A 24,705-nucleotide genomic window follows, 5' to 3' on the forward strand; every position below is an offset into this window, starting at 1 on the left:
ATACATTGTAAGAAAAAACTGCTGGTAAAACAGAAACGTTATTATCAAATGACCCCTACTAAGCATCCTGGAGTCAGATCTAATTCTACGGAGGAATTGGCATCTTAATGCGCTCGACACAGTCCTAGCGCACACACCTAATATGACGAAAGGCTATAACAAAACGGCTGACAGACTGTGAAACATCAGCTTCAGATCTCAATGGATAGAGAAAAGTTGCAAGGCAAAGGCTTTTAATGTAAGGGACCGTGGTGGAGAATGACAAATGAAACCAGCGATTTGGAGATCTCAAGAGGAATCTTCTGACCTTACAGAATGGATAATGAACGCTTGGAGTTAAAGAAGCATAGACTAGGTTTTACAGACAAAGAAGACGTAAGGAAACATCTCATCGGTGCAGCTATTGTTCATAGTCTTCCCCAAACATAGCCTGCGTTGCAGGAATGTGAAATGCGTTGTCAAATGTCTGAGACAATAATGGAATCTTGGGACAGTTCTGCAAAGTGGGCAACCCTATTCCAAAACCATGTAGTGGCCTTGAATAAAAGGTCACTATGTAAAGCTATTAAATAAAAAGGCTGCATGTGTGAAATGCGTTGGCATCCCCACCCCAATTTAGTGAACAGTTAAGACTTCTCCAGCCATTATAATGTCAAAGGGTTGGCCTATGTCAAGGTGATAGTTCACGGACTCTGTGGTTAACCTGAAAACTCTCGAGGGAAGTTATGGGACAAAGGTTTTTTTTAACGGGACAATGTGGTTCCTGCAATGGGTCACGAGGATTCAGAAAAGTGGGGTACCTGCCATTGGGGGACAGGTGGGAACCATGTGTGTACAGCGGGGCCTGTAAAGGACTGTATGTGTTCGTGGGGGCACCTGTAACAGAACTAAGGGACATATCTGCTGTAGTGTAATAGGGGGGGCTTTTGATAGCTTTAAGGTGGGAGATGGGGAGAAAATATGTAAAGTGGGATGAGTCTTATCTATGATGAGTCTTATGATCCTTGCAGACATGTGTCACAGTTTTTACTAACCCTGCAAGTATGCGGCCCTACCGGCCACCGGCCCACCAGGGTTTTGTCCGATGTGTAAGATGGCCAGTCCTGGCCTGACCCCCAGTGACCGTTAAATCAATGGAAGAATGTCAGAGGGTCACCCCACTTTATCTAGGATTTATTTAGGGGCCCAGTCTTGGAGGAGAAACTCACCAGGGTTGGCCCCTCGGAATGAGTTGCAAAACAAAATGTTCAGGTCACCTGCAAACACGTAGCACCGCGAATTAACCCCGACCTTTACAATCCTACACACCGTGGCCATGGAAAAAGCTGCTTTCAAGGCTCATAAGGACATTTTCATGAGAACTTTACGTGTGACTCTACATATTGTAACAATGGGCGTTTTCGCCTCCCACTCATCCATACTTATCTTAAGGTTTCCAACCTTTCCAACGACTGCCGCACGACTCTTTTAAATAAGACCATGAAAGGCGCATAGCGGCGTTAAATAACACACGCAGAGTACTGCAAGAGAAGTTATGTATATATATATATATATATATATATATATATATAGGATAGTTCACCAAGTACCTATAATGTTCTTTATTGATGACCTAGTGGGGCAGAACCAGAATGAGCCAATCAAACTGTCTACTCCAACTCCTTAATCTGCAGTAATGGAGAGATCCAGGCTATGACATCACAAATGTCAAAACACCACCGAAAATACTCATTTTCTGTCCTTTTCCGCTAGAGCGCCAGGATCTACAAATTCCCCATCAGGACAGGTATGGCGACGAGAGCAATCGTTGCGCACTGATATACATTTCTTAAAACATTTGTCAATATCATCAGTTTAAGCCCTTTCTTCTAAATGAGGTCCAAGAGTCAAGGTCGATAGGGAATAACGATTCTAGGAATTGCTTAGCGAATCGCGAATTCTAAGACATGATTTGAGGCAACGTTCAGCTGAGTTCCATCAAGATGAACTCACCTATACAGCATTATTATTATTACTATTTTATATAGCGCCATGAAGTTTCAGAGCGCTGTACAATGGGTCAAGTTACGAAAACTGTTTGAATCGGTTCGGCTGTAATGATAATATGAATTATTTAAGGCAAGGATATATTGTAGATACCTATTTTTCACGTTAAAAAAATATAAATATAAATATTTATATAAATATAATAGAAATATTTAATTTTTTAAATAGAACATTTTAATATAATGAAAAATTACATTAATTAAAATAAACCGATGGAGTTTTTCTATACAGTTTGTTTAAAATATTAGATCAATTCTTTTTTTATGACACTAAATATTATATTAAGTTATAGTTGAGATATTTTCTCCCTTTGGAGAGGATAAAGAGAAATTTTTGGGCTAAAAAAAAAGCGTCCCAGGAAAAAAAACAAAAATTATGAAAAAAAATTTTCATTTTTAATTGCTAATCAATAGGAATAATTATCATTATAATTCCTAGTAACTATATCAGAAAAGAAAAAAATATTATTATTTTTTTTCCAGGTGACCCTTATACACAGCCCTAATTGTCTTGAAGTTTATAGGAAGGAGATCATAATTTCTTTGCCCAGCGGGGTAGCCGTTTCCCTACCGAGTACAATACAATGAGGACGTTATTTTAAAGGATAATTTATTCTAATTCTGTAGCTCAGTTATTATGGTTTATTTATGATCAAAGAACATATCTTCATTCTATGTGACTATTATCTTCTCTTAAAAAAAGGCTCAAGACACCTTGAAGTCCCCCAGATATACAAATTCTTTTTCTTATAGGAATGCTATCCTATATTTTCAAAAATAAAATAAAGAAAAAAACAGAAAAAGGTGGGTTTTCCATTACTTTAAACTGTTATGCCTTAAACCGAATTAAATTTATAGGAAAAAAAATATAGGAAAACCTTGGTAGGTTGGTTGACTTTCTTATAACATAAATATTTATGTGATATCAACTTAATTGGCAAATGTACGCCAAATGTATTGGAACGGAGTCAAAATTATTCACTATCCTAGCGTGAAAAACGGTCATTTTTCTGATCTATTATAAGTCAAAAAAGAAAATCTCATCCGAAACGATTATAGCGTAGAGGCACGTTCTTTTAAAGACTACAGGATTGTGGATTAGCAATATAAATTCTAATAGACAAAGCCAAGGGGCTCTTAGCCGTGGCCCCTGTAGTTTGAGATATATGCCTTCTTGGCTTCTAAAATAATTGTAGCCAGCTCCCAAAATTATATGTCTGTCCGGTAAAATGTCATACCCCGGCAGTAGGTCCGGAAGGGAATTACCGGAACCTGTGCCGCCTGTGGCAGAGGGGCTTCCTCTCCCCTTGGACCTGCCGCCCTTGGCTTGGTGGCCCTTGATCAGAACACGCCACTGACCATTAAGGACCAATGTCCAACTAGAACATCCAACTGAATCCCGTTCGTCCTACTGGTTCCGCGCAATTGTTCCACCTTGTCCATTCTCCCAACTACTAAGAGAAGATAACATTGTGTCTATGATAAAAGCCCCGGAGATGCGGGCAGAAAAAGGAGAATAAAAGTAGAGCGTTCTTAGAACCAGGGCAGTTTCAGAATTAATAGCCCCCAAAAATGCAAATATTTAATTGTTTCCTCAGCCCAGCAGAATTCAACTAAAGCAATTCAATAGAACCAGGAACAGTCAATACATTAGACTATAGAGCATCACGGGGAGGATTAGGTATAAGACAAAAATAGCATCTTGTGTTCTCAAGTTCATTGGAATAAAATGATGTCATCTAAAGAAAGGAAGCTGGTGTTTCAGCCTCTTCTACAGCATTTTTTTAAGATGACCAAACAGTTTGCCAGCGTCTGAAGAGCCAAACACAAGAACCATTCAGCCCATCTAGTCTGTCAACCCTTTAATATTATTTATTCGGTTCCTTGTCTTATGTTTCAGGATAACATCATGTCTTTCTCATGCAGGTTTAAATTCCATCACTCTATCCTTTATACATTTACATACTGAGAGTCTACAGAGTTTAGACTTTGACTTTGATGAGCCTGTGCTTCATGGACGAGACCATATGGTTACCTGCTTTGTAGAACAAAAATACAACATACATTCCCTTTGTGAAATTGTCTTTTTAGAACCTTTACATGTTTTCTCAATTAAAACATGGCTTGGGTCGGTGATCGCTAACTTTACCGTTCCATCATCATTATCATCATCATCATACCTGTGTAACTCCAACACTAACACGCTTCTGACCCAGTATCTACCTGAACCAAGACTGTTTCAATCTGGAAGAATTCTGCCCAACATCAAAGAAATCAAAGGATGGATTCTAATTAAGCAAATGAGGCAACAAGTTAAAGTCTCCATGTCTGACCAGAGGAGGTTGCTCCTTATGGAAGCTCTTAGCCTCTTCAACAGGGAGATGAGGACTGGAAATGAGGAGGCCAGAAAAGTTGTTAAAAGTTAGATATGGATTTCTTGGTTATAGTTAAAGGTCTTTAGTCGTTAATCATTTCTTTCTAATGGATTGTTTTTTTAATGTATCCGTTGCAGAGAAGTTAAAGTCTTTAGGTGAAGGGGTCTTCTGGGGTCCTAAGACTTGGTGTGATTCTACATCTGGTTTTTGGAATGTGCTCACCTACTAAATGGTATCACAAGGACCCAAAAGGACCAGCTGAGACAGACTACTCTTCCAACGGTACCGTCGGCTTTACAATTACTGTAAAACCGATTGTTTGACGGAAAACTAGAATGTGTTGACAGCTGCCACATGGATATTTTACCTCTATGCAAATGTGCGGAGAGTGATATAACAGAGATTGACGTAAACTGATAAACAGGAGCTAATGGCTTGAAAATTGAAGGACACTTCACACCAGACAATCTGTTATAGCATCTTTGGTTTTAGATTGTAAGCTCATTCGAACAGCTCATAATTAAACCAGTAACATTTGAGACTGTAGCTCATATGTTCTTTTGAGCTGTCACCTCCTAACTTTTTGTTTAGGAGGTGACATCTCAAAATGTCCAAAATGTTATGTGATGAACTACTTATTATTGTCCTGTTTGGCCATTGTACAGCGCTGCAGAATATGATGGCGCTATACAAATCAATGAAAAATACGATTTTAGAAGAAGAATAAGCATTGGCCATATGTCCTTTAGTCCTTCAGTTATAGGAAAACCAAATTGGACCCTTATCCTTCTTATTGAGGATTCTGCTTCTTGTATGGCATAGTAGAGAGTACACATTTGGGGCTGTTGGTAGCTATGACCCCTGAGATCATCCTTAAAGTTAAACGTATGGCATCAGTAAGGATTACTTTTAATGTTTTCTTCCAAAAGTAGCCTATGTCAACATGGATTCGAGGCTGGTTTTCATTTAAATATTCCTAGCTTTAAATAGCTTTCAATAGCTTTCCTTATTCAACCTAATTCCACGGCGAGAGGGGGGGATGCAGAAATCAGATTATGTTCTCATGGAGTGAAGGTAACAAAAGAAACAGAATGTGCCCTTTACCCCGACTTTGTACTAAAAATTAACTCTTGGAAAGCCTTACTTATTAGTCTCTCAGGCGTATAAAAAGAAATGCCTCTCTGGTACCCAGATAGTTACAGCAATACACTGTCAAGGGGTAGTTATGGCCGTGTGTAATTTACAATGATCTATAAAGAGGCCATAATCTAGAGGCCAGGTCAGAGTCTTAGATGTAAGGGTGGTAGATGAGCGGAACAGCCTCCCAGCAGAAGTGGTTAGGGGCTACTACAATGAGGAAGCATGGATAGGCGTAAGGCTCCTGAATCTAAGACGAGGGCAGATTCATTTTTGAGTCTTTACAGCAGGAAATATAGGCAGACTAGATGGAGCCGAATGGGACTGATCTGCCATAAAATTATTGTACAACTCAACAGAACGCGACAGTGTCAGCTTGGCAAATTATCTATTGGATGAAGTGTGATGGGATCTGCCAGTCCGAGCCCCCACTGATTACAGGGAGGACTTCAGCTGTTGGCAGAACATAGTAGGAACTGTGGAGGAGCCTGGTACCATTGCCAAGTTTAGCTGAATGTTTCTGAACCTCATGAACATAATACTGAACCACGCACGGCAATCTCACCTAGTTATTCTATTGACCTTCCCTTGAAGGTCCAGGTGTTGAAGGACCTGAGGTCCATCTTTAGGGCAGGTCAACAATATAACACAGGGGCCCACCGGAGATGATACTTGGATATGACTTAGAGAATACAAGGATTATGTCTAGGGTGGAAGGTAACTCTGAAGACAACCATGTGGACCTTGAGTTAATATGGCACCCATGGCTGAACTGTGTCTAAGTACAATTTAGTAACATTAGTATGACATCATAATTCCAGAATCCGTATACATCTGGTGCATTTCACCAAACTACTTATTGTATTTGATGACTGTTATTTAAGAGACATCAGGTCAGGAATGACGTGAGCCTTTGCTCCCTACAAATGAAATTAGGTATTTGTTTCCTCTGTGTCTAATTTTGGCAAATTCGGCCCCGATAACAATTTCAACTTGATCACGTTTTAGAACAATATGTCCTACAAGCATCAACTAAGTCATTATACAACAAAAACAATAAAACGTTTAGAAGTCATGAGTTACTGAGTCACTACAAAAGTTTAAAATGATATCATTCCAAGACCCCCGTAACTATAACGTCAAAACACTTTTTAACCAACAAATCACAGGCTATCTTCATGACCTCCATGTAATTTCTCAACAACAGAAATATCCAAATTTTGTGAAAACTTCACACGTCCTAAAAGTTATTTTTTAATTCCAAAATCTCACAAAGACTATATCGCGGTTATTATAAATACTGTACCAATAAAAGATTTATACCAGTATAGTAATTGCGTGTCCCCCCGTATAGTTAGATGATTTGCTCACTTTTAGTTTCGGCTTCCATGCCATAAAATACGGATTGGGAAAAAGTAAAATTCGGATTCCTAATGCCGGCAATGGATTTTCTGTAAATTCTTTTCCCAACATTGGCTTCCTTTGCTTTTAATGTAAAGTTTCACTCTGACACTAAACTTAAGGAGTTGGTAGAGAGGCTCTAGAAACTTTAAAGCTGCAGTGCCACTTAGACAAAACAAAAATCGCCCTACATTTTTCTTTAAAAAAGTATTATTTTAAGTAGAATTAAAAAAAATTTTAATTGTAATTTTTTTTATTTTTTTTAAACTTTATGTTGAGCAAGATAAAAATATTGTCTATGCTTTCTATATAACGTCTGGTTTTAAGCATTGTATATTAAGCCTTTCAAACTGCCTGTTAAATACTAATATACATAAATAAAAAAATAAATATAAATATATATATATATATATATATATATATATATAAATATTTATATATAATGAATTAAATCCGTTTCAACATTTTTACCCCGGCTGTGGGGTAAAAAGGAGAAAAAAGGCAGGATGAAAACTCCGCGCTCAAAGTCTTTGAAGCGTAGCAGCATGAACAAAGCATTATAGAGCAATGCCTTTCATTCATTCTGTGTTAAAACAGATTATATGCTTCTTTTTTTGAAGGGGTATAGAAAATAATGAACCATTCAGAAGGGTACGCAATGCATGTTAGTCGGAGGTGGGGGGGGGTGAAATGCTCACCCCTCCGGGAGTGAAGGGGTTAACAGGAACTACGGCGAGCACCTATACCGGCGAATAATGAAAAAGGAAGGTTAAAGCTTCCTGTGCATGAATTACAATTACCTTCTAGTCCCTCAAATTTGGAATAATTACTTGTTCAAGCAGATTGAACGCTGTTTGCAATAAGGAACCTTAAGAAAAAAAACAACACAATGTTCCTGCCGTTCTTCATTGCTGTGAACTGAGAAATGCTATACATTTATCTATACGGTGAATACTGTATATGTTTTATCGAGCAGCGACTGCTCACTCAGGGTTTGACGTATATGTTCAGAGGTTTATCATATATACTCCATTTTACCATCAAATACACATGGTTTACTGCAAGACCCCTCACCGCATAGCTTTCGCATATCCAGATTCTCCACCCTACCAAGGGTTAATGATACAGGATTCATCGCAAAGACCGTTGCATGCACACATCAATTTTTTTTTCCATTAAAAAAAGCAATTTTTTGAAATTCCCCTTTGTTTTCTACATCCCTCCTCCCAATGGTTTCATTAAGGGTAAATATTAGTAGGGGGATGGGGGGGCCTGATTGCCCAAAAACCGATATATATATATATATATATATATATATATATCAGCATTTCCAAATACCCCCCCACACACGCACACACACACCTCCCCAACCCCTACCTCATTCCCTCCTGAATAGAGAGAGATTCGAAAGCCATAGCAGCATCGATAAACAGAGGAATGGAAGAAGACAGAGTGCACACACTCACATATATACACACACATGGGTGAATGGGGGTGGGGGGGAGGAGGGGGCGGAATGTGTGTAGCAGCCGAGAGAAAGAAAGATGAATGAATTGTGTGAATGAATAACAAATGAATAGAAGAAAGGTAAAGCCAGTGCTAGGCCCTCAACGGAAGAGGCAGCATCATCAGAGTGTGTGTCTAGGGAAAGGGAGGGGGGCTTCAAGCCCCCCTTCCCTCCCACAGACCCCCCCCTACACACACACACACACATACACACACCCACTTATAATAATATAAAACAGCGGTTTGCAGGTGGAAAAAAAAAGAAGGGTGACAAGAGGCGTCGTGCCGGCTTGAAAGGGTGATCCTCTTTTACCTGTAAATATACCAGACACTTCGCCTTCGGGGCCCCAAGGCCGGCCAGCTAGAGGAGAGGGAGGAATGCATCCTGCCATCTGACAAAGCCATGATGCTTCTCGGAACCTCAGAATTACGGCAGAGCTCAGCCTCATTCTAAAATACCTCGCTGATAGAGAGAGACAGAGAGAGAGAAAGAGAGAGCGAGAGAGAGAGAGCGAGAGAGAGAGAGAGAGAGCGAGGGGCAGTGCGTCTGTGATAGTACAGCAGCAGCGCAGCCGTCTGTACGCTACCCAAGCCAAGAACCCACTATGTGATACTCACATCATAGCCTCTGTGTGTCTTTGAGCAGGGCACCGACACTCTACTCACTGGCAGAACGCTCAATGAAGCCAGTGCACGGGAGCTCTTCGTGGTCCTGAAACATTCCCGTTATGCTCAGGAACCGAATAGCTCGAGCCTTTAACCCCCTAGTGTTCAATAATGTGCACGTTTAGGTAGCTTATATGCTGTAACAATAGGTGAAGCAAGCATTCGTTCGAACTGTCGCTCAACATAGAGCATAATAGAAATAAAACATACCATCTACGATATAGACCACCGAAAAGATAATACATCGCTATGGAATCATAGGGGACGAGAAAGAGAAGCGTTTTCTTGCTACAATGTATAGGGAGGGGGTGTAAGGGAAAAAATATATATATTGATGCCGTTCTATATGGGTCCCCGGAGAGAGCTTATCTGGACAAGTGTGTCCAGCTTTGGAGGCGATCCGATCCAAATGACATTACTAGGGGCAGTTATAGGAACTGCCTAAGAAATGGTGCAAGGACTACATTGTAAAGTCGATGTACAAAGCTCCGGAGGGGAAGCTCACAAAAGGAGGAATATTGCAGAGGGGATGAGCGAGGGGATCGGCGAGCTGAGGCCCAGGGGTCGGGCGGCTCATGGTAAAAATGGAGAAAAAGTAACACATTTCGCAGTTACGGTAGTAGATAAATGGAGAAAACTTCAAGAAGTATTTTTGCCCCTTTGAGGCAAAATTGGAAATCGCACCCATATGGGGTTTCTGCCTCCCTCTGGTTGAACTCGATGTACGTCTATCTTTTTTCAACCTAAATCACACCATTACTGCGTTACTACGTTAAGGAGTGATAACAGGTCTGGTCGTTACCGTAGCAACTGCCTACAATCACTTAATGGTGTCGACAGTTGATATTCAGTACATATGGAGCAAATATCACAAGCCATGGAAAGCAGAAAAGGAGGGGCTTAGTGTAGCTCCACCCACTCCCTGTTCATATTTGGTCATGTGACTCCAAACTTCTCCTCATATACCCCCACAAACCTATGCTTTGTATAGTACATCAATTGCACGAACATTATTTCCGCTCTCAGTTTATATGGCCACAACCAATCGGTGACTGCTTTTGTGCCACGTGACAATTAAGTCTTCCCAGCAAAAATGATGAACAAGGCCGGATCTCACATGATTAAAGAATTATTTTCTGGAATGCTTTTGAGCATTCATTAGTGTTGCGACTGATGTTTCTAATGCTACATTTAGTTACAAAAGTGTTACATTCAGCAGGATTTATAATGTGATTGGCCCTCAGAAGCCCCTGTGACCTTGGATGGCTGTTATTTAAAACCCCAGGTCTGCAAATACTACCTGCCCTGGTAGGTGCTCCCATGCACCCACCTCAGTTCCATAAAATAAATATTTTACAATGCCATATTTTCGCGTTACTATGACCTCCACATATTATATGGATATTATATAAATATATAATATCCATATATACTTCATTGATCATTTTATAATGTGACAGATTTATTTCAATTGTCAGAACTTTTTGGCTGTCCCAAAAATATTCTTAATCACTCTCTCATTTTCATACTTTCACAAGCAAACAAATATTACTTGGCTGTATTTGACTTCTGGATACATAGTCAGTGTTTGGTAAGCTCTGATGTCATACATGGAGTAAGCAATTACATATGTATCAATAATATAATAAAATATAATAATATAATATAAGAATAACTGGTAACATTATATCACGGATGTTCTAAGTACATGTCTGACAAACTAGGGACCCTTGTAGGTAACAGCACAATATTTCAATGATGACCCTCTCAGAAGATCCATAAATCCAAAAATTAGCATCATACAAGAGTATATCTTCAAAGAGATGAGATTTGAGGTCCTTCTTAACAACAAAAAGAAGATATGGAGGTGATATGGAAGTTCTAGAGGTTCTAGAGGTATGAGGAAGTACAAGAAAGGTTTTGAGGAATGAGGAGCTTGTGGAGAACCTGATAAGACAGAGAGGGAGATAAGGAATGGTGAGGGATAAACTGGGGTAGCGTGGAGTGATTGTAGAAGCCAAGATAAGAAGGAGGGCCATGGCATCTTGGTGAGGAACGTATGGACATGATGGGTGCCATTTGGTTGTAAGCTACAGTGAATATGAGGGATTAAAAGGAAAAAGACCCAAAGAAAATCACCTATCTAATCACCATCTATACATATGGTATCCAAGGAATCCTGGTGAGTGTTTAAGTATATTTCCCGGTATGAACAGGAGCTTGCACTCTACTAGACACATGGGTAGGAAAAGACTTGTTCCTTACTGCAAACTCCACATCAGATCATGTCAGACACAGTAAACAGTATTTCAGTATTTAACAAAGTAAAGGAGAAATGTTAGAACCTAGAACAAGAGGTCATTATCTAAAAGTAGAGGGTCTCAGATGCAATTACTGTGTGTGACAGGGTGGTTGATAAGTGGAAGGGTCTCCCAGCATAAGTGGTAGAGGTTAATACAGTGATGGAATTTAAACATGCATGGGATAGGCATATGGCTCCTGAATCTAAGACGAGACCAACGACTGATTAAGGTCTTTAAATGGGCAGATTAGATGGGCCGAATGGCTCTTATCTGTCATCATATTGAAAGCATGGGAGACCTTCCTCTTAGAAGACACGTTCTATAAGCATTAATTCCCGACCTCTAATGGTATTATACTATTGAACATTCTGGAATGTGGTCAAAACTTATGTTTGCACCACAAGATTCCCTTAAGTCATTCCAGGGCAAATATCTCAAATGAAGCCTCTTCGTGCATTTGTCATTGGTGGTCAGCTTCACGTTTTTGAACTCTCTAAAGAAATTTGGTTGGAAACCATAACATCACTAAATCTATCTGAATTTGATGGATTTTGTAGCCTGTCTTCTGGTTACACAAATTTACACATCAGAATATCTGCAACTTTTCACTTAGGAAATAATCTTGTGGGGGGGGGGTAACTGCGATGTTTGGGCAACAAATCTCTGATACATTCTTCTTGCCATTCTACCCAACAGAAAACAGATAACTAGTTAGATTATCCAATAAATAACATTATGTTGGCTGTTGGGTTCCTTGGACCTCAACATCATAGATAGATCTCAAAAGCAGGTGGATGGGTTACGGAACCTCGACGGAAACTAATTGGCCAACGTTCTATGGACCTGAATCGCCAAAAAAGTGAATAATTATTTTTTTTTTAAATATGTAAAATCCATAAATTGTACTTACGCCTTTCTTGGTTTGGGCATTGTCTCTTGGTGACCCAGTAGCCTCATCGCCAACCCAGATTAACGTAGATTACTAAAAAGCGCCACGTTCACCGACCCTCGTCAACTAATTCATCCTCGACTGGTAACTGATACTTTTTAAAGCAGCTAAGGCTTATAACTATCCTGGGGGTATCTGATTGGCTGTCTAATTCAGATTGAAATTTGAGCCAATCACAAAGATGGGTTAGTTGTGCTGTTTAACTCATTCATTCCTTGGATTGGATTAAATCCTATGATTTCAGAACCATGGAGAGGGAACAAGCACAAAGAGGTCCTATTCCTCAAACGGGGGTAAACCTGCGTGGGGCGGTGGTCATCACGTAAAAAAATCAGCCAGTTCTGGAAGTCGCTTTTAAATAAAATAGGGTAGAAACAAAAAAACAGCTGGCAGATCGGCCCCATTCGGCCCCCGTCTAGTCGCCCGTTTCTCCTGCTGTAAAGACTCAAACCTTAATCAGTCGTTGGTCACGCCTTACATTCAGGAGCCGTATGCCTATCATGTTTAAATCACCTAACTGTATTACCCTCTACCACTTCTGCTGGGAGGCGGTTCCATTTACCTACACCCATTCCCAGTGAATATACCAGCTTATTGGGAAAAACAAAAATACCCAAAATTCTGGTAACTAAAAAGGATACAGACCACATAGCAACTACTTGAAAAAAGGAAACATTGGAAAATGATTAAGATGGGTAAATTATATATGTAAAAAAACTAGATAAAAATAGAATCGGAAAATATAAGGAGACGACGCGTAGTGATGTTATGAGTCAGCATCGCTCCTTATAATTATCTCATATTATGCCTATTCACTAAGAAGTCGAGTGGTCAGTCGAGTTAACCCTTACCTTGACTGATTACTCAAATTCTTAGTGAACGGACCCAAGACTCTCCATTTATTATCTGGTAATATTTATAATAATAAAAAAAAAGGAAAGCTGCCGTGTTAGCTTCTGCTTTAATAATGGAAGCTACGCAATACACTTCCATTTATAGACATATTGTTATTAAAAATAATAAAAATAATAATAATAATAATTGCCCCGTGGGGCACATAGGGAGGAAGCCAATGCTGTTGCCCGATTGGAATGGACGAGGCTTTGGTTGAAGAAAGCAGCGGAGCGCCGTGGATTTCTATCATCAATACATTTCACGCAAGAGCAGCGAAGAGTGTAATTAAAAGCTGCTCCCTTTCCGAGCCCATTACTGGCACCCGCGGTCCATAGGCACAGACACGGTTACCTGGCGTCGGGTCCACGTTGGGCTTATAAAGGCTGACACGTATAACCGTGACTGTGCCGCGGCGTGTTATTGGCGAGTACAGTACATTAAACTCCAATGTGACGCCGGTTATGTCGGCAACGTTCTCTACAAAAGGTACTTTGCGACAACAATCATCGGATAAGGCAGAGGCGCAAGACGAGGCCGAAAGCAAAATCCCACACGGGATAAAATTAGCAAACGATTTGCCAAAAATGAGTCGTCGAACGCAATAAAAAAGAAGAAACGGTGCCCATACAGATTAAAAATAGTAAATAGGGCACTTCTTGGAATCTCTGTAGCAAAAGGGGCAGCACGCGGCTTTTGCCGCTAGAATCAGACGGCAGGATTGTACTTTTAAGAAGAATTATGGATGAATTGGTTAAAAAAAAAGTTGTACTGAAGAGGTATGTTAGGGGTTAAATCTGATCTAGTTTGGTCTATGGAAATATAGGCGCGATGGATGATAAAGCCCGACTGTTGATTGGTTCAAGCAGCCCTTATAAGAGCCGAGCAGGGATGGGTGAGAACTAGAATAAAGGAATTTGATTGGATAATGCTGATTCTGCCACAGGCTGCCACCCCACTGTAAAGTTACCTATCTGCAAAACTATTACATTGATTATCTAACATAAAAATAATAATCTATAGGTAGTTTTAATACAATTTTCTATTTAATTCTAAACAGTAGGTCTTTTCATTCCATCGAATATTATATCAAATAATATATTTTTTTTAATTTAATGGGAATTAAATTACCGGCTCTAATTACCTGGCTCAAAAAACTCCGCTTTCGGATTCTGATGCTCATTAAACAAAAATACAATTTATTAGATCTGTTATTTAATTTTTTTCCAATGAAGCTTTTTCTCAGTTTCTATGGCAACAACCTATCTGTGCCTGCTTTCGTGTCAGGTGACAATTAAGCATTCCTGACAAAAAAAAAATCTGATTGACCGAGAAGTTTATTTCGGCATTACCTAGGCTGGTGGGTCACCAAAAGGTAGGTGAACATGGAAGTGTACTTATTACACAATAATTAATACAACTTTAATAAAGCGTGTGGCTTGGTACATTAAGTATCGTATGATATACATTAAAGTAAATTCAGAATTGAATAGCAACCTTTGTTGAAGAAGAGTTAAATGACAGAAGACATGCCTAGTGCCATCACTAAATATTCAAAATATTTATTTTTCTTGTGTAATTAGGGGTTTTTTTGCTAAATATAATTCTTAAAGTACAAATGAGCAAATATTTCTCTTAAGAATGATTTTTCCAAGGATAAGTAGTAGAGATAGTGTTCAACTTTAAAGACCTGCGAAAAGATCCCCAAGATGGCCTATCTCCACACAGAATTAACTCGATAAGGTCCTCAAACTCTATGAGAGAAGCAGAAATTCAAATAAAGTAAGGCTAGACGCTAACAATTTAACTTCTTATCGGTAATTCTGTCTGATACGTTCACGTTTCCTAATTAGATTGAATCGAAGTTTCGTTAATTCTTGGAACTTGACTTGGAACACGGCAAATTGGGACAAAAATCGGCAGATGGTTGTCAGGTGAAGTTCTCTAGTGTTCATGGTGTGAAACTCGATATTTAAGGACATACAGGTAATATGAGGTCACCCTAGATGTATAGTTGGAAATATGAAAGCATACTGTATGCGGGAGGACATTTTGGAAGATGTAGATGATAAATGAGGTTGTACAGGAGACAAGATACATCAGGTCATACATTAGGTCATACATGAGGCCATGCAGCATACTCGTGGTCAGATAGATGAGGTCATACTGGATGCATGAAGTCATAGAGGACATGTGATGTCCTATAGGACGTATAGAAGATAGTGGATTCCGAAGGTGCCTCTGGACTTTGGAGGACACTCATTATGTATGAGGTCATGTGGGATACGTGAGGTCACATTGGCGCCTCAAAGTAAATGTGAATGCCGTACATCCTCATGTTGAGCCATAGCCACGGAGATTTCTTTAATGAGTTAAAGATGTCAATCATAACAAGGTTTCTTGGGTTTTGTTTTGTTTGTTTTTTGGGGGGTTTTTTTTTTTTGCTTTTTCCAACTTTTTTCCTTTTGCCATAAAAAATCCAGAAAGTCGAGCATTCAAGACGTTAGCGTGTATGCAATGATACATTATTTAGCAGAACGCTTTTTTTGTTCTTTTTCAGGCTGTTTCATAGGAAAGGTAACATAAGAAGCAGAGATAAAATATTCAGGTAGCATATTCAATGGAAACCAAAAATACGATAAGAGAGAGAGAGAGAAAGAGAGAGAGAGAGAGAGAGAGAGACAGAGACAGAGAAAGAGAGAGAGAGAGGAGAGAGAGAAAAGAACAGTAAGAAGGGACAGGACAGAAATAATGCAGAAGAATTAGAAAAAAAAAAAATGGCCCCTTTTATAAATGTGACATATACAAGAAATAAAATAAAAAAATGCAAAAAATTGGCACTTTCCCAAAAAACTTGTGCTGACAGCATGGCTCTAAATTCCTAGGTGAGTAAAAGAATAAATCTACATGTTCAATATGTCTGCCCCCACAAAAAAACACGCAGAGAGCTACGGATTAAAAGAGAACTCGAGCTTTCTTGTCAAAAGCCACCAATGAAAACAAAAAATTACAATTAACATTTTTAGCGTATAGTTCAGAAGTAATTACCCATTTTTACATATATATATATATATTTTTATTTATTTTTTTACATATAAGTTACCGCTTCTGAGTCAGAAAGACCAGATTCGGAAATTAGCCTTATGGATAACTGTGTTTGGGTTTTTTTCCTCAATCCCAACAAAAAAACCTTAAACTACTGATTCCTGTTGGTATATTGACGGCTGGCGCGGAAATAGATCACGCAGCCACGAACGACACACGTGTAACATTGTAGCTCGATTTGGCTCAATCTGTTCTTCTCTAACTGGGTCATGCACCGAGTTAAATTCCTCCCACTGTGGAGGGACCTTGGAAGTTCTGTTTCGGATTTCCGACACCTCCTCCCCCTCCAGAACTATTGTATCCATTGCTATTTTTGAACGTGGCAGTTATGTCACTATTTAATATTTCTCCCTGTACACATCAGGGGCAGCTTGGGAAAAAAAAGCCCCTGGGACCCCTATTATACCTTCAGACCACCTGCCCTACCTAATATACCCATGTTCTATACCTACCCACTAGATCAGAGTGATCCACCCGTTATGCTCTACCGGTAAACGTTTTAGAACGTTATTTCTTTCTAGTATGTGGAACACCAAACCACGGCCGAAGTCTCAAAAACTCCCCAAAAGTCCCTCTAAACGTAATTCTCGGCCTAGGTGGGCTCCACTGAGTATGCATGGGCCATCGTGGACCATCGCGAGCCACCAATATTACCAAAAGTCCTACTCGCCAACCTCTTAGCAGACTTCAAAAAGGTTCTAATGGTGTTATATTTTATTTATTGTATGTATTTATATTATGTTTTATTCTTTTACACACATTCCAGGTATTACCAGGTCCAAGCAGTATACATTTTCTTTATCGTTTCGAGATATATCTATTCTTCTAATGGCAGGCAGCACGTAAGCGACGAGCCACCTTCAGTGCTTGCTTTATTACATATGTTATCCTTAGACAACCTTTTGCTTTGTGAACACTTTGGTACATCAATCCTGAAATACAAGGACCACAAAAATACAAACGCCTTGAATGGACATAATATTCTTCTTCGCCCATTGAGGTGATGGCTGGAGATAAGGAGATGGAGGATTGATGAGTCGCGTATATTTCTCTACTCTCTGATATAACGCCAGGCTAAATATTATTTATAATTTATTGTATTGTAAATAAGAGGGATGAGACGACGTTCTACAACAATGACGAGTTACCAATAAAGAGCCGGGCAATAACCACGTTTAGGTCGTCCAAGAGCCAACATGGTGTCAGAGATCCAACACAGTAATGAGAGAAGGTAGAGAGTGAGTAGGAGAGAGGTCCACGTTTCTGGTCGACGTGCACATGTCTCGTGCTCACACGCTAACATCACGCCACAAACAACACTTCCTGAATAGACATGTGCGCCGTGAGCAGTCACGGGATATATAACCGCCATGACGCTTGTGATCCATACATCAGCAGAAACTCAGACAAGGGAAGAAGAAGAATTTCCATGCGATTGACTCCCTGAACCATAAAGTGCTACTTTCTACCCATTCTTGGAGAAGGAAGGATTTTTTGTTACCAACTCTACTGCAGTGAATGGGAACTCAAGGTCCAAATGGCCCATGCCTGGTTAGCTGTAATACATTATCAGTATATATCACGTACTGTATGTAAGCCTGTAGTGACCGTCTTGTGAATGGTCTTCTATGAACGCTCACAGGTCATGCACCGCCGTCACGGAACACAATGTACAATATCCACGCACAGACGCAACCTGCGTGCCACCTATACTTGGAAGCTTGGTATACAGATATTATCTAAAGCTGCGCAGCCAAGAAGCCATTTGATCTATACATTCGCTTTTGGTTTTGATAGGACAATGTAAAGATAAAACTGTTCTACAACGTGAGACTTCGTTGGGTTTCCACCACAAATAGGCTTTCCTTTGGAAGGGTTTCGAGCTACAAAGCCCGTGTCCTACATCTATAAGTGAGTGTTGTCCTAATCTAAACCCTGAGTGTTTGTTATCACCCTTAACGCCCTCCCCATTTTATTTAATTCAAGTTCCTGTCTTTATTCAGAATAAAAAGTAAATCGTTTTTGTAAACTATACCTTCTGTTCCCAATTCTTTCCCTATCCTAATTCCCGTTGACCCGTCTAATTTTCTTGGCACCGACCGGAACGGTAGCCGCAGATGTCCTTGAGGACGAAGCGAGGTCCGCAGACAGATGGCACGCAGGGTGGAGATGGAGGAAAAGCAGGTGGTCCTTACCTGGGGGCATCAAAGCTGTCATATGATCCCACCGTGTAGTGTCTGAACAAACGCTTGGCTTTATCACTCCGGCTCTCTGGGAAAGCGCAAGCAGGCGGGGAAAAAAAACGAGAAAAGAATGAGAAAACGGAAATGATCCGCTAAATGACCCTAAAAATCAGTATAGTTATTAAATAGCAAGAATGCATTACAAGAGCAAGCGATATATGTAAGAGGCTGTCGCTAACATAAAGTCAATAAATATATTTATTCTTTTGTCTCTCGGAACAAAAATATTCTCACATTTGGGTTTTCAGATGTTTAGCGACATGCGTAACCCTTAAAATGCCACGTGATCACACTTAACCTAATTTTCTAAATTTTTTTTATAATGTATTTTGGCGGCTGGGGTCTCCCGTATTTTTTGTTATTAAGTCGGCGTGATGTATCTGCCCTCTCCATGATGTCATTTTTAGGTCAATGTTTTGTTCCATCGGGGTATTAAAGACGTCAAAGTCTACAAATGGACATCAGATCCGTTCATTTAGGGCTATGGAGTCCGCTGGCATTAAGATGTGAATACACGAACACGGTATTGAATGAGGACCACCATCAGTGGGTACGGGGCCCGAGCCAGCAGGGGGGCCCGAGCCAGCAGGGGGGCCCAGCCGTCCTGATCTGTCATGGTCTATCTCATTAGCCCTTGAGCCCTGCTATACAAGTCTGGACCCTTGTGGGCTTTGGGGTCCAGATGGCCCCTCGCTGGACTATGGGTGTCTAGTGGCCACACTGAGACCTAGCGGTCCCCTCGCGAGCTTTAGGGCCTGATGTAATAACTCATGATTTATGTTATCGTATGATAGAAGAAGTCAAAAAGATGGAAAGTACAGTGGATGGAAAGAAAAAGGCAACAGTCCTAATTGACAATGCGGCTTTTAGTAATGAATGCTAATTAAACGTGATTAGAGGTAAAAACAACAGCTGATTTTCACAAATTGTGCGTCTTCTCACATTGAAGAGTAAACACGGCAGCCGAATAACCCGAGAGGCAACTTTAAAAGTAACCACACTGTATATATTACAGAAGCCAGGAGGATGACATAGACCGGGGCGTTGGGAGATAATCGGGGTGTCCCGTGGCAAAGGGACACTTTTTCGTTATTCTTATCTTTTTATTCCTGTATTCCTTTATTTAACCCTAAAAGTTCTTCGGCCACCATCCACGGGAGGAGGCGGTGGGGCAATAAAAGATATCCAACAACATCTCATTACGATTTATTTTAGTATATTGATGTCAAATTTCATGAATTTGGACATTTTTTTGAATGTTTTTTTTTTTTTCTTTTTGTCTAACAATTCCAGATACATAATATCTATCAAAATCAGGATTTGTTTGTCCGGTGGGCCCAATACGAGACGTAACTATTTCCATTACATATCAATTATAGAAATCGTAAACTGCCACTAAACACTGATTTATATATAACCGTGTACAGTATATGCAAGCGTTGCCCATTTATATTTTTGGGGGGGAATGCAATATTCTAATCAATAGTCATATGACGGAAATGGAAGTCACTGATAGGTTCAGGGTTTTGTTGCCATGTCAGCAGAAACATTTTTCTTGATGTTCTGTGTTGTCTTGATATCCTTACATCTTTAAAGACTAAAAGGACACCTCAGTATGTGCTAAATTAATATGCTAAAGCCACTGGATGTTTTGTAGATGAAATGGTGCTTTTTTTTATTGTAAATAACATGTTTTTGTTGCTTGTGATTGACCTGTTTGTGGACAAGGACCTCTGATTTCTGAATATGTCCAAGTGGAAGCTTGAAGGGCAAGCATCGTATCAACGTATCGACGAAGAAGGCTGTTTCTACATCTCAGAAACTGTGTATCAGAATTGTTACCGGAAGCTTAAGTCTTTATGTTAGAAACCGGGAAAGGAGGGGGGGGGGCAGGTATGGCTTGCAGTTCATGTTGACAACCACTGGGTGGCAGCAAAGTCCAACTTTTGCATTTAATCATTCATTTTTATGAACCTGAACACATTTACTGGGTAAACATGACTAATGTGAGCGAGAATGGAGGTGATTTACAGCCTGTGTATAAAGGCACTAGACTTCTGGCTGGTGTGTCTTTACTAAGCCAATTAGCAATCTATCAGTGATAACAAGACCGAGGACTCAGCAGCGTATCCTGGCAGGGTGCTGCCCTATGCTTAACGGAGCTGCCGCTACCACTTACCCCCGGGGCTGCCTTCCTCTATGCCGAGTGCATGCATGTAATGTTAGATGCTGGCACTCTGCATTTCAAAGACAGGGGCACGGAGTAAGATCATTATGGACCCTGTGCCAGCTAGACACAGCGCTCCGTCGTGTATAAGGGCCGGCTACAAGGGGATCTCCTCGCCCCGTTCACGAAGCACTGATGCACCATAGGACCATCAGCAGGGGAGGGCTGGCAGCCTAAGGCCTGGGGGCAAGTCAAGTCAAGTGGCCCATTGTGCCACCGAATCAGCCCATCTATTCCGGAGCTTTCACCCCTCACGCTGGCATTGCTCCCATCACTAGGCGGCCGTCGCACGCGGCCGCTGGGTGTTGATGCTGCTGGCCGTGCACCCAGCGGCCGTTTAGATTAGATTTCGGGCGGCCTGGGGGGCAATTGCCCCCCTGCCCCCCGGCCCGCCCCTGACCATCAGGAAACAATGTAACAGAAGCAGAAGATGGCCCACAATGGGATGGAGAATGTGGTCTCTTGCGCAAACCCCAGCCCTGCTCCACCACATGCTCCTCTTATTGCCCCATCCTATGCTCACAATGATGCCACCATTACCTAAATATCACAATGGGGCACCAAAGTTCGGAAAGCTGCCCAGTGTGGACCCAGTCCTGGGTGTAGGCATGGGTAGCTTTCTTGGGTCCAATGAACGGCTACTGGTTCTTCTTCTTAGTGGCGACCCTCATCTAAAATCATATTTTTCCCTGCTGTAGGAGGCTTCATGCCAGCTTGTGAATGATCATAACTGAAGAGGTTTTTGGCTCCATCTCAACATGATCAGGTGTTGGGTTTAAGCATATAGCTATGGGTGAGATAATGTTGATTAAATGTCTCATTTGCATGTTGATTTGCATATGTTATTTCTGGCGAACCGTGTAAATAAGTAATAAGTAATGTATTTGTGATGAGACATGAGAGGTACCTTGCTTCCCTTCCTGGGGTTTCGTTGGTATTTCCTCCACACAGTCAGAAGGGAACCATCCTGTTCGACCTTTAGCATTTCCTTCCCAAAATCCTCCTTCCCCAACGCTCAGGACTGTGAAAAGCCAAAAGTCACGCGTTAATTGGATGCAGAAGACAAAAAGTTTATTATAGAAATTCTACGCCTGATATCCGAACACTATTTTGCCCCCCATTTCACCCAAGTTCCTCTACCTTTAGCCAGAAAACACGCAAAGCTAAGATCAAAGATTCAGACGTTTCCTTACATGACATTTTGTTTTTTGTTTTTTGTTTTTATCCCTTCCATTACAGGTGGGCTCCAAATATCGCTGCCTGGGGTCCGTAGACACCCAGAGCCTCCCTAGTACGGTTAGAAAAATGCCCCAGTCCCTTTGTTGGGACTGTCCAAGAAACGTGACCACCGGCAGTATGTAATACATAAAATACCCTTCACGCCGTTGTATAAGGTTCCGATATTTTGGGAAAAAATGTCAATTCTCGTTAAAGTAAGGAAGGGGCAGACCTCGTAAATCAAATTGTTTCTTTATCTTCTGATAAATTAGAGGTCCTACTTTTGTTCTGCGAGGTTGACCTCAAGGACAACTCAACTTCCATCTAGAAATGGAATCTTTGTGATGGAGGGTTAGCATTTAAAGAGTCTCAGGGTCAGCTGATTAAGAATGTTCACAAGCATGTATCGAACGCCCAGGAAGGCTGGAACAGATTACAGGGAAGCGTTCTTCGTCAGGGGGCTTAATAAGATGCTACGATGTATCTTTATTTATCATTCCTCCTACGATACTGCACTGCAGCCCCGAGCGGAGTACACAGATGGGTAAACTGCATTCTAATCAAACGGTAAGCCTCATATCAATGCTGTGCTGTTCTTACAGCAGTGCGGGACCATAATCTACGCATGATGCAGCACTGTTACCAGCTAAATGTACCCGCCACGGCAAGAGGCAAGCTTTCCCTAAAGCACTCTTAAGTACGGAGCACATACGCCGCGCCTGATCATCTTAGAGGGCTCTTCATTAAGATGCAAATTCTAGATAATGTTCCGGTGTCAAAGCACCAAAGAAGTCTTCTTCAAATTCACAGGTTTTTGGGGGGGAGGCGAAATCACTTTTTTCGCATTCCACGAGAGGTCACTGTTGCATCATACTTTAGAGATCGTAAATAGCTGTTGTACTTCATATACCTCTCAAGTACCTACAGGTGCAGGCTTATCGTCTGCACTTAAACGTCCTCTTTCTCTTTCTTATTTCCCAAACCAGTATGGAAAAAAAGAATGTTTAATCTTAACCATTGAATTGGTAATTTCACCGTCGCTGCGGATCAGAGGAGTTGTGGGTCACCGATAGCTGGTATTGTTACGTCTGATGCTCTCTGGTTCAAGGTAGCTCATGTTGGCCATCAAGTCTCCTCCTTGAATTAGAGGAATCCTGAAGGACAGATCAGACCAGAACCGACCAAGCTTTTGAACTCCAAGATTCCTATGTATTTGGTTGTGGTGGAAATCCAGTAATTTGTCTTACAAACCAAGTGATTGGTTAAGAACTCGTTATGACTTTTCATTAAATAAAAATGTAGGATTTGAAGTCAATTCTACTCCATGGTTCTCCTAAATGTGTTTACCAAGCTGCCAAATTTTCTTCCTATTAACACACAAGCTGTGTTGAGTAAGGTTCTGTTCTGAGATATCCTCTTTAAAAAAAAATTCAATTCACATTTGCAAAAAAGAATAGAGATGGATATAAAATGCTTGTATTTTTATCTTAAGTTCCATCTACATGCCAACTCTTCTGCGTGCTGTTCTTTGAGTCACTGATAAGTGCAGTCCATGTCCGAGTTTAGTCATTAATCATTGCAGAGTCATTGGGGTCTTGGTACCTGAAGCAATGTTCAAGGTCCCAAACCACATTGGCATTACATCAACTTCTGGAAGCAAGGTTTTTTTTACAGGGAAGCTGAAGTGTATCCCTCATCTTGAGGACCTGGGGCAGCTGCAGCTCTGAGCTATTAGCATTGGGACCATCCAGTTGGCTTTGGTTTGGCTTCTCAACCCAATTATGATGACAGAAACCCATCCATGTCTACCCGTGTCCTCCCTTATTTCCATAGCTGGATTTGAATGGTAGCTTTTAATTACCTTTGACTTTTTCTCCTTTGCTGAGAGACATTTCTCCTTCCCCTTGGGCTTGGTAGGGCTTTATGACAACAAACGTACGTCCGGGCACTGCCGAATACAGCTTCCGTTTCATACGATGATTGGTGGTTCCGCTACCAGAAGGCTCTTTGGTTGAGCCACTAGAACTGATTAGAAAAGAGAGATCAGAATGAGGAAAATATTAATATTCATGATCAACATAAGACACGAGGTTGGGTATACGTCCTCTCTAACGAGTAAACACAACCTTCGTACCATGCTCAAGCTTGAGGGATCTCACTTTGGATTATCTCTTAAATTATTGTGGTTCTGGAAACTTGGACATTACAGATATTATATATATATCAGTATATTGAGCCCTGCAGGGATCCATCTGTGACAAAGGCATTCTAGTTTGATGAACAGGCAGAGTGTAGAATGCTTGCTTTAATAATGACTTCTCATTATTAGTACCTTGGGCGCCCACGTGGCTGTTTCTTGGACTCCTCTGTATGGCGTCCTCTTGAAGGTGATCGATTTCGAGCGCCACGTGGGCTACTGGAGCTGCGGAGAGTTCCCCCTGAGGCCTTTTGTCCCTGTAGAGTGACAGTGTTGGCAGTGGAAGAAGAAAAGACCATCCAATCGGGCAGTGAAAGGCTATTGTCGCTATTGGCACGGAGAAGGACGTGAGGAACGGAGAGAGCTCTTCCGCCTTCGCGCCGATGGACTGCATAGGAAGGAGATTCCTGAAAGGGTACTGAGAAGACAATACAATGATCAG

The 24,705-nt window shown here is 40.9% G+C and overlaps 1 protein-coding gene across 2 annotated transcripts in view; it reads right to left on the minus strand.

Moving 5' to 3' along the window:
* The window catches only part of LOC149275562 (SH3 and multiple ankyrin repeat domains protein 1-like), a 53,682-nt gene that overhangs the window by 12,870 nt on the left and 16,107 nt on the right, over positions 1–24,705 (minus strand). For both annotated transcript variants that reach the window (XM_089504595.1, XM_089504594.1), the window contains 4 exons: positions 24,399–24,681; positions 23,928–24,091; positions 21,756–21,869; positions 18,574–18,649 (listed from right to left, as the gene is read on the minus strand). In XM_089504595.1, coding sequence (XP_089360721.1) covers positions 18,574–18,649; positions 21,756–21,869; positions 23,928–24,091; positions 24,399–24,681 — 637 coding nt within the window. The remainder of the gene's footprint in view (positions 1–18,573; positions 18,650–21,755; positions 21,870–23,927; positions 24,092–24,398; positions 24,682–24,705) is intronic.

Source organism: Sceloporus occidentalis, unplaced genomic scaffold, assembly GCF_023333645.1.
Source record: "Sceloporus occidentalis isolate IW3139 unplaced genomic scaffold, rSceOcc1.0.p SCAF_280, whole genome shotgun sequence".
Classification (NCBI taxonomy): Eukaryota; Metazoa; Chordata; class Lepidosauria; order Squamata; family Phrynosomatidae; genus Sceloporus; species Sceloporus occidentalis.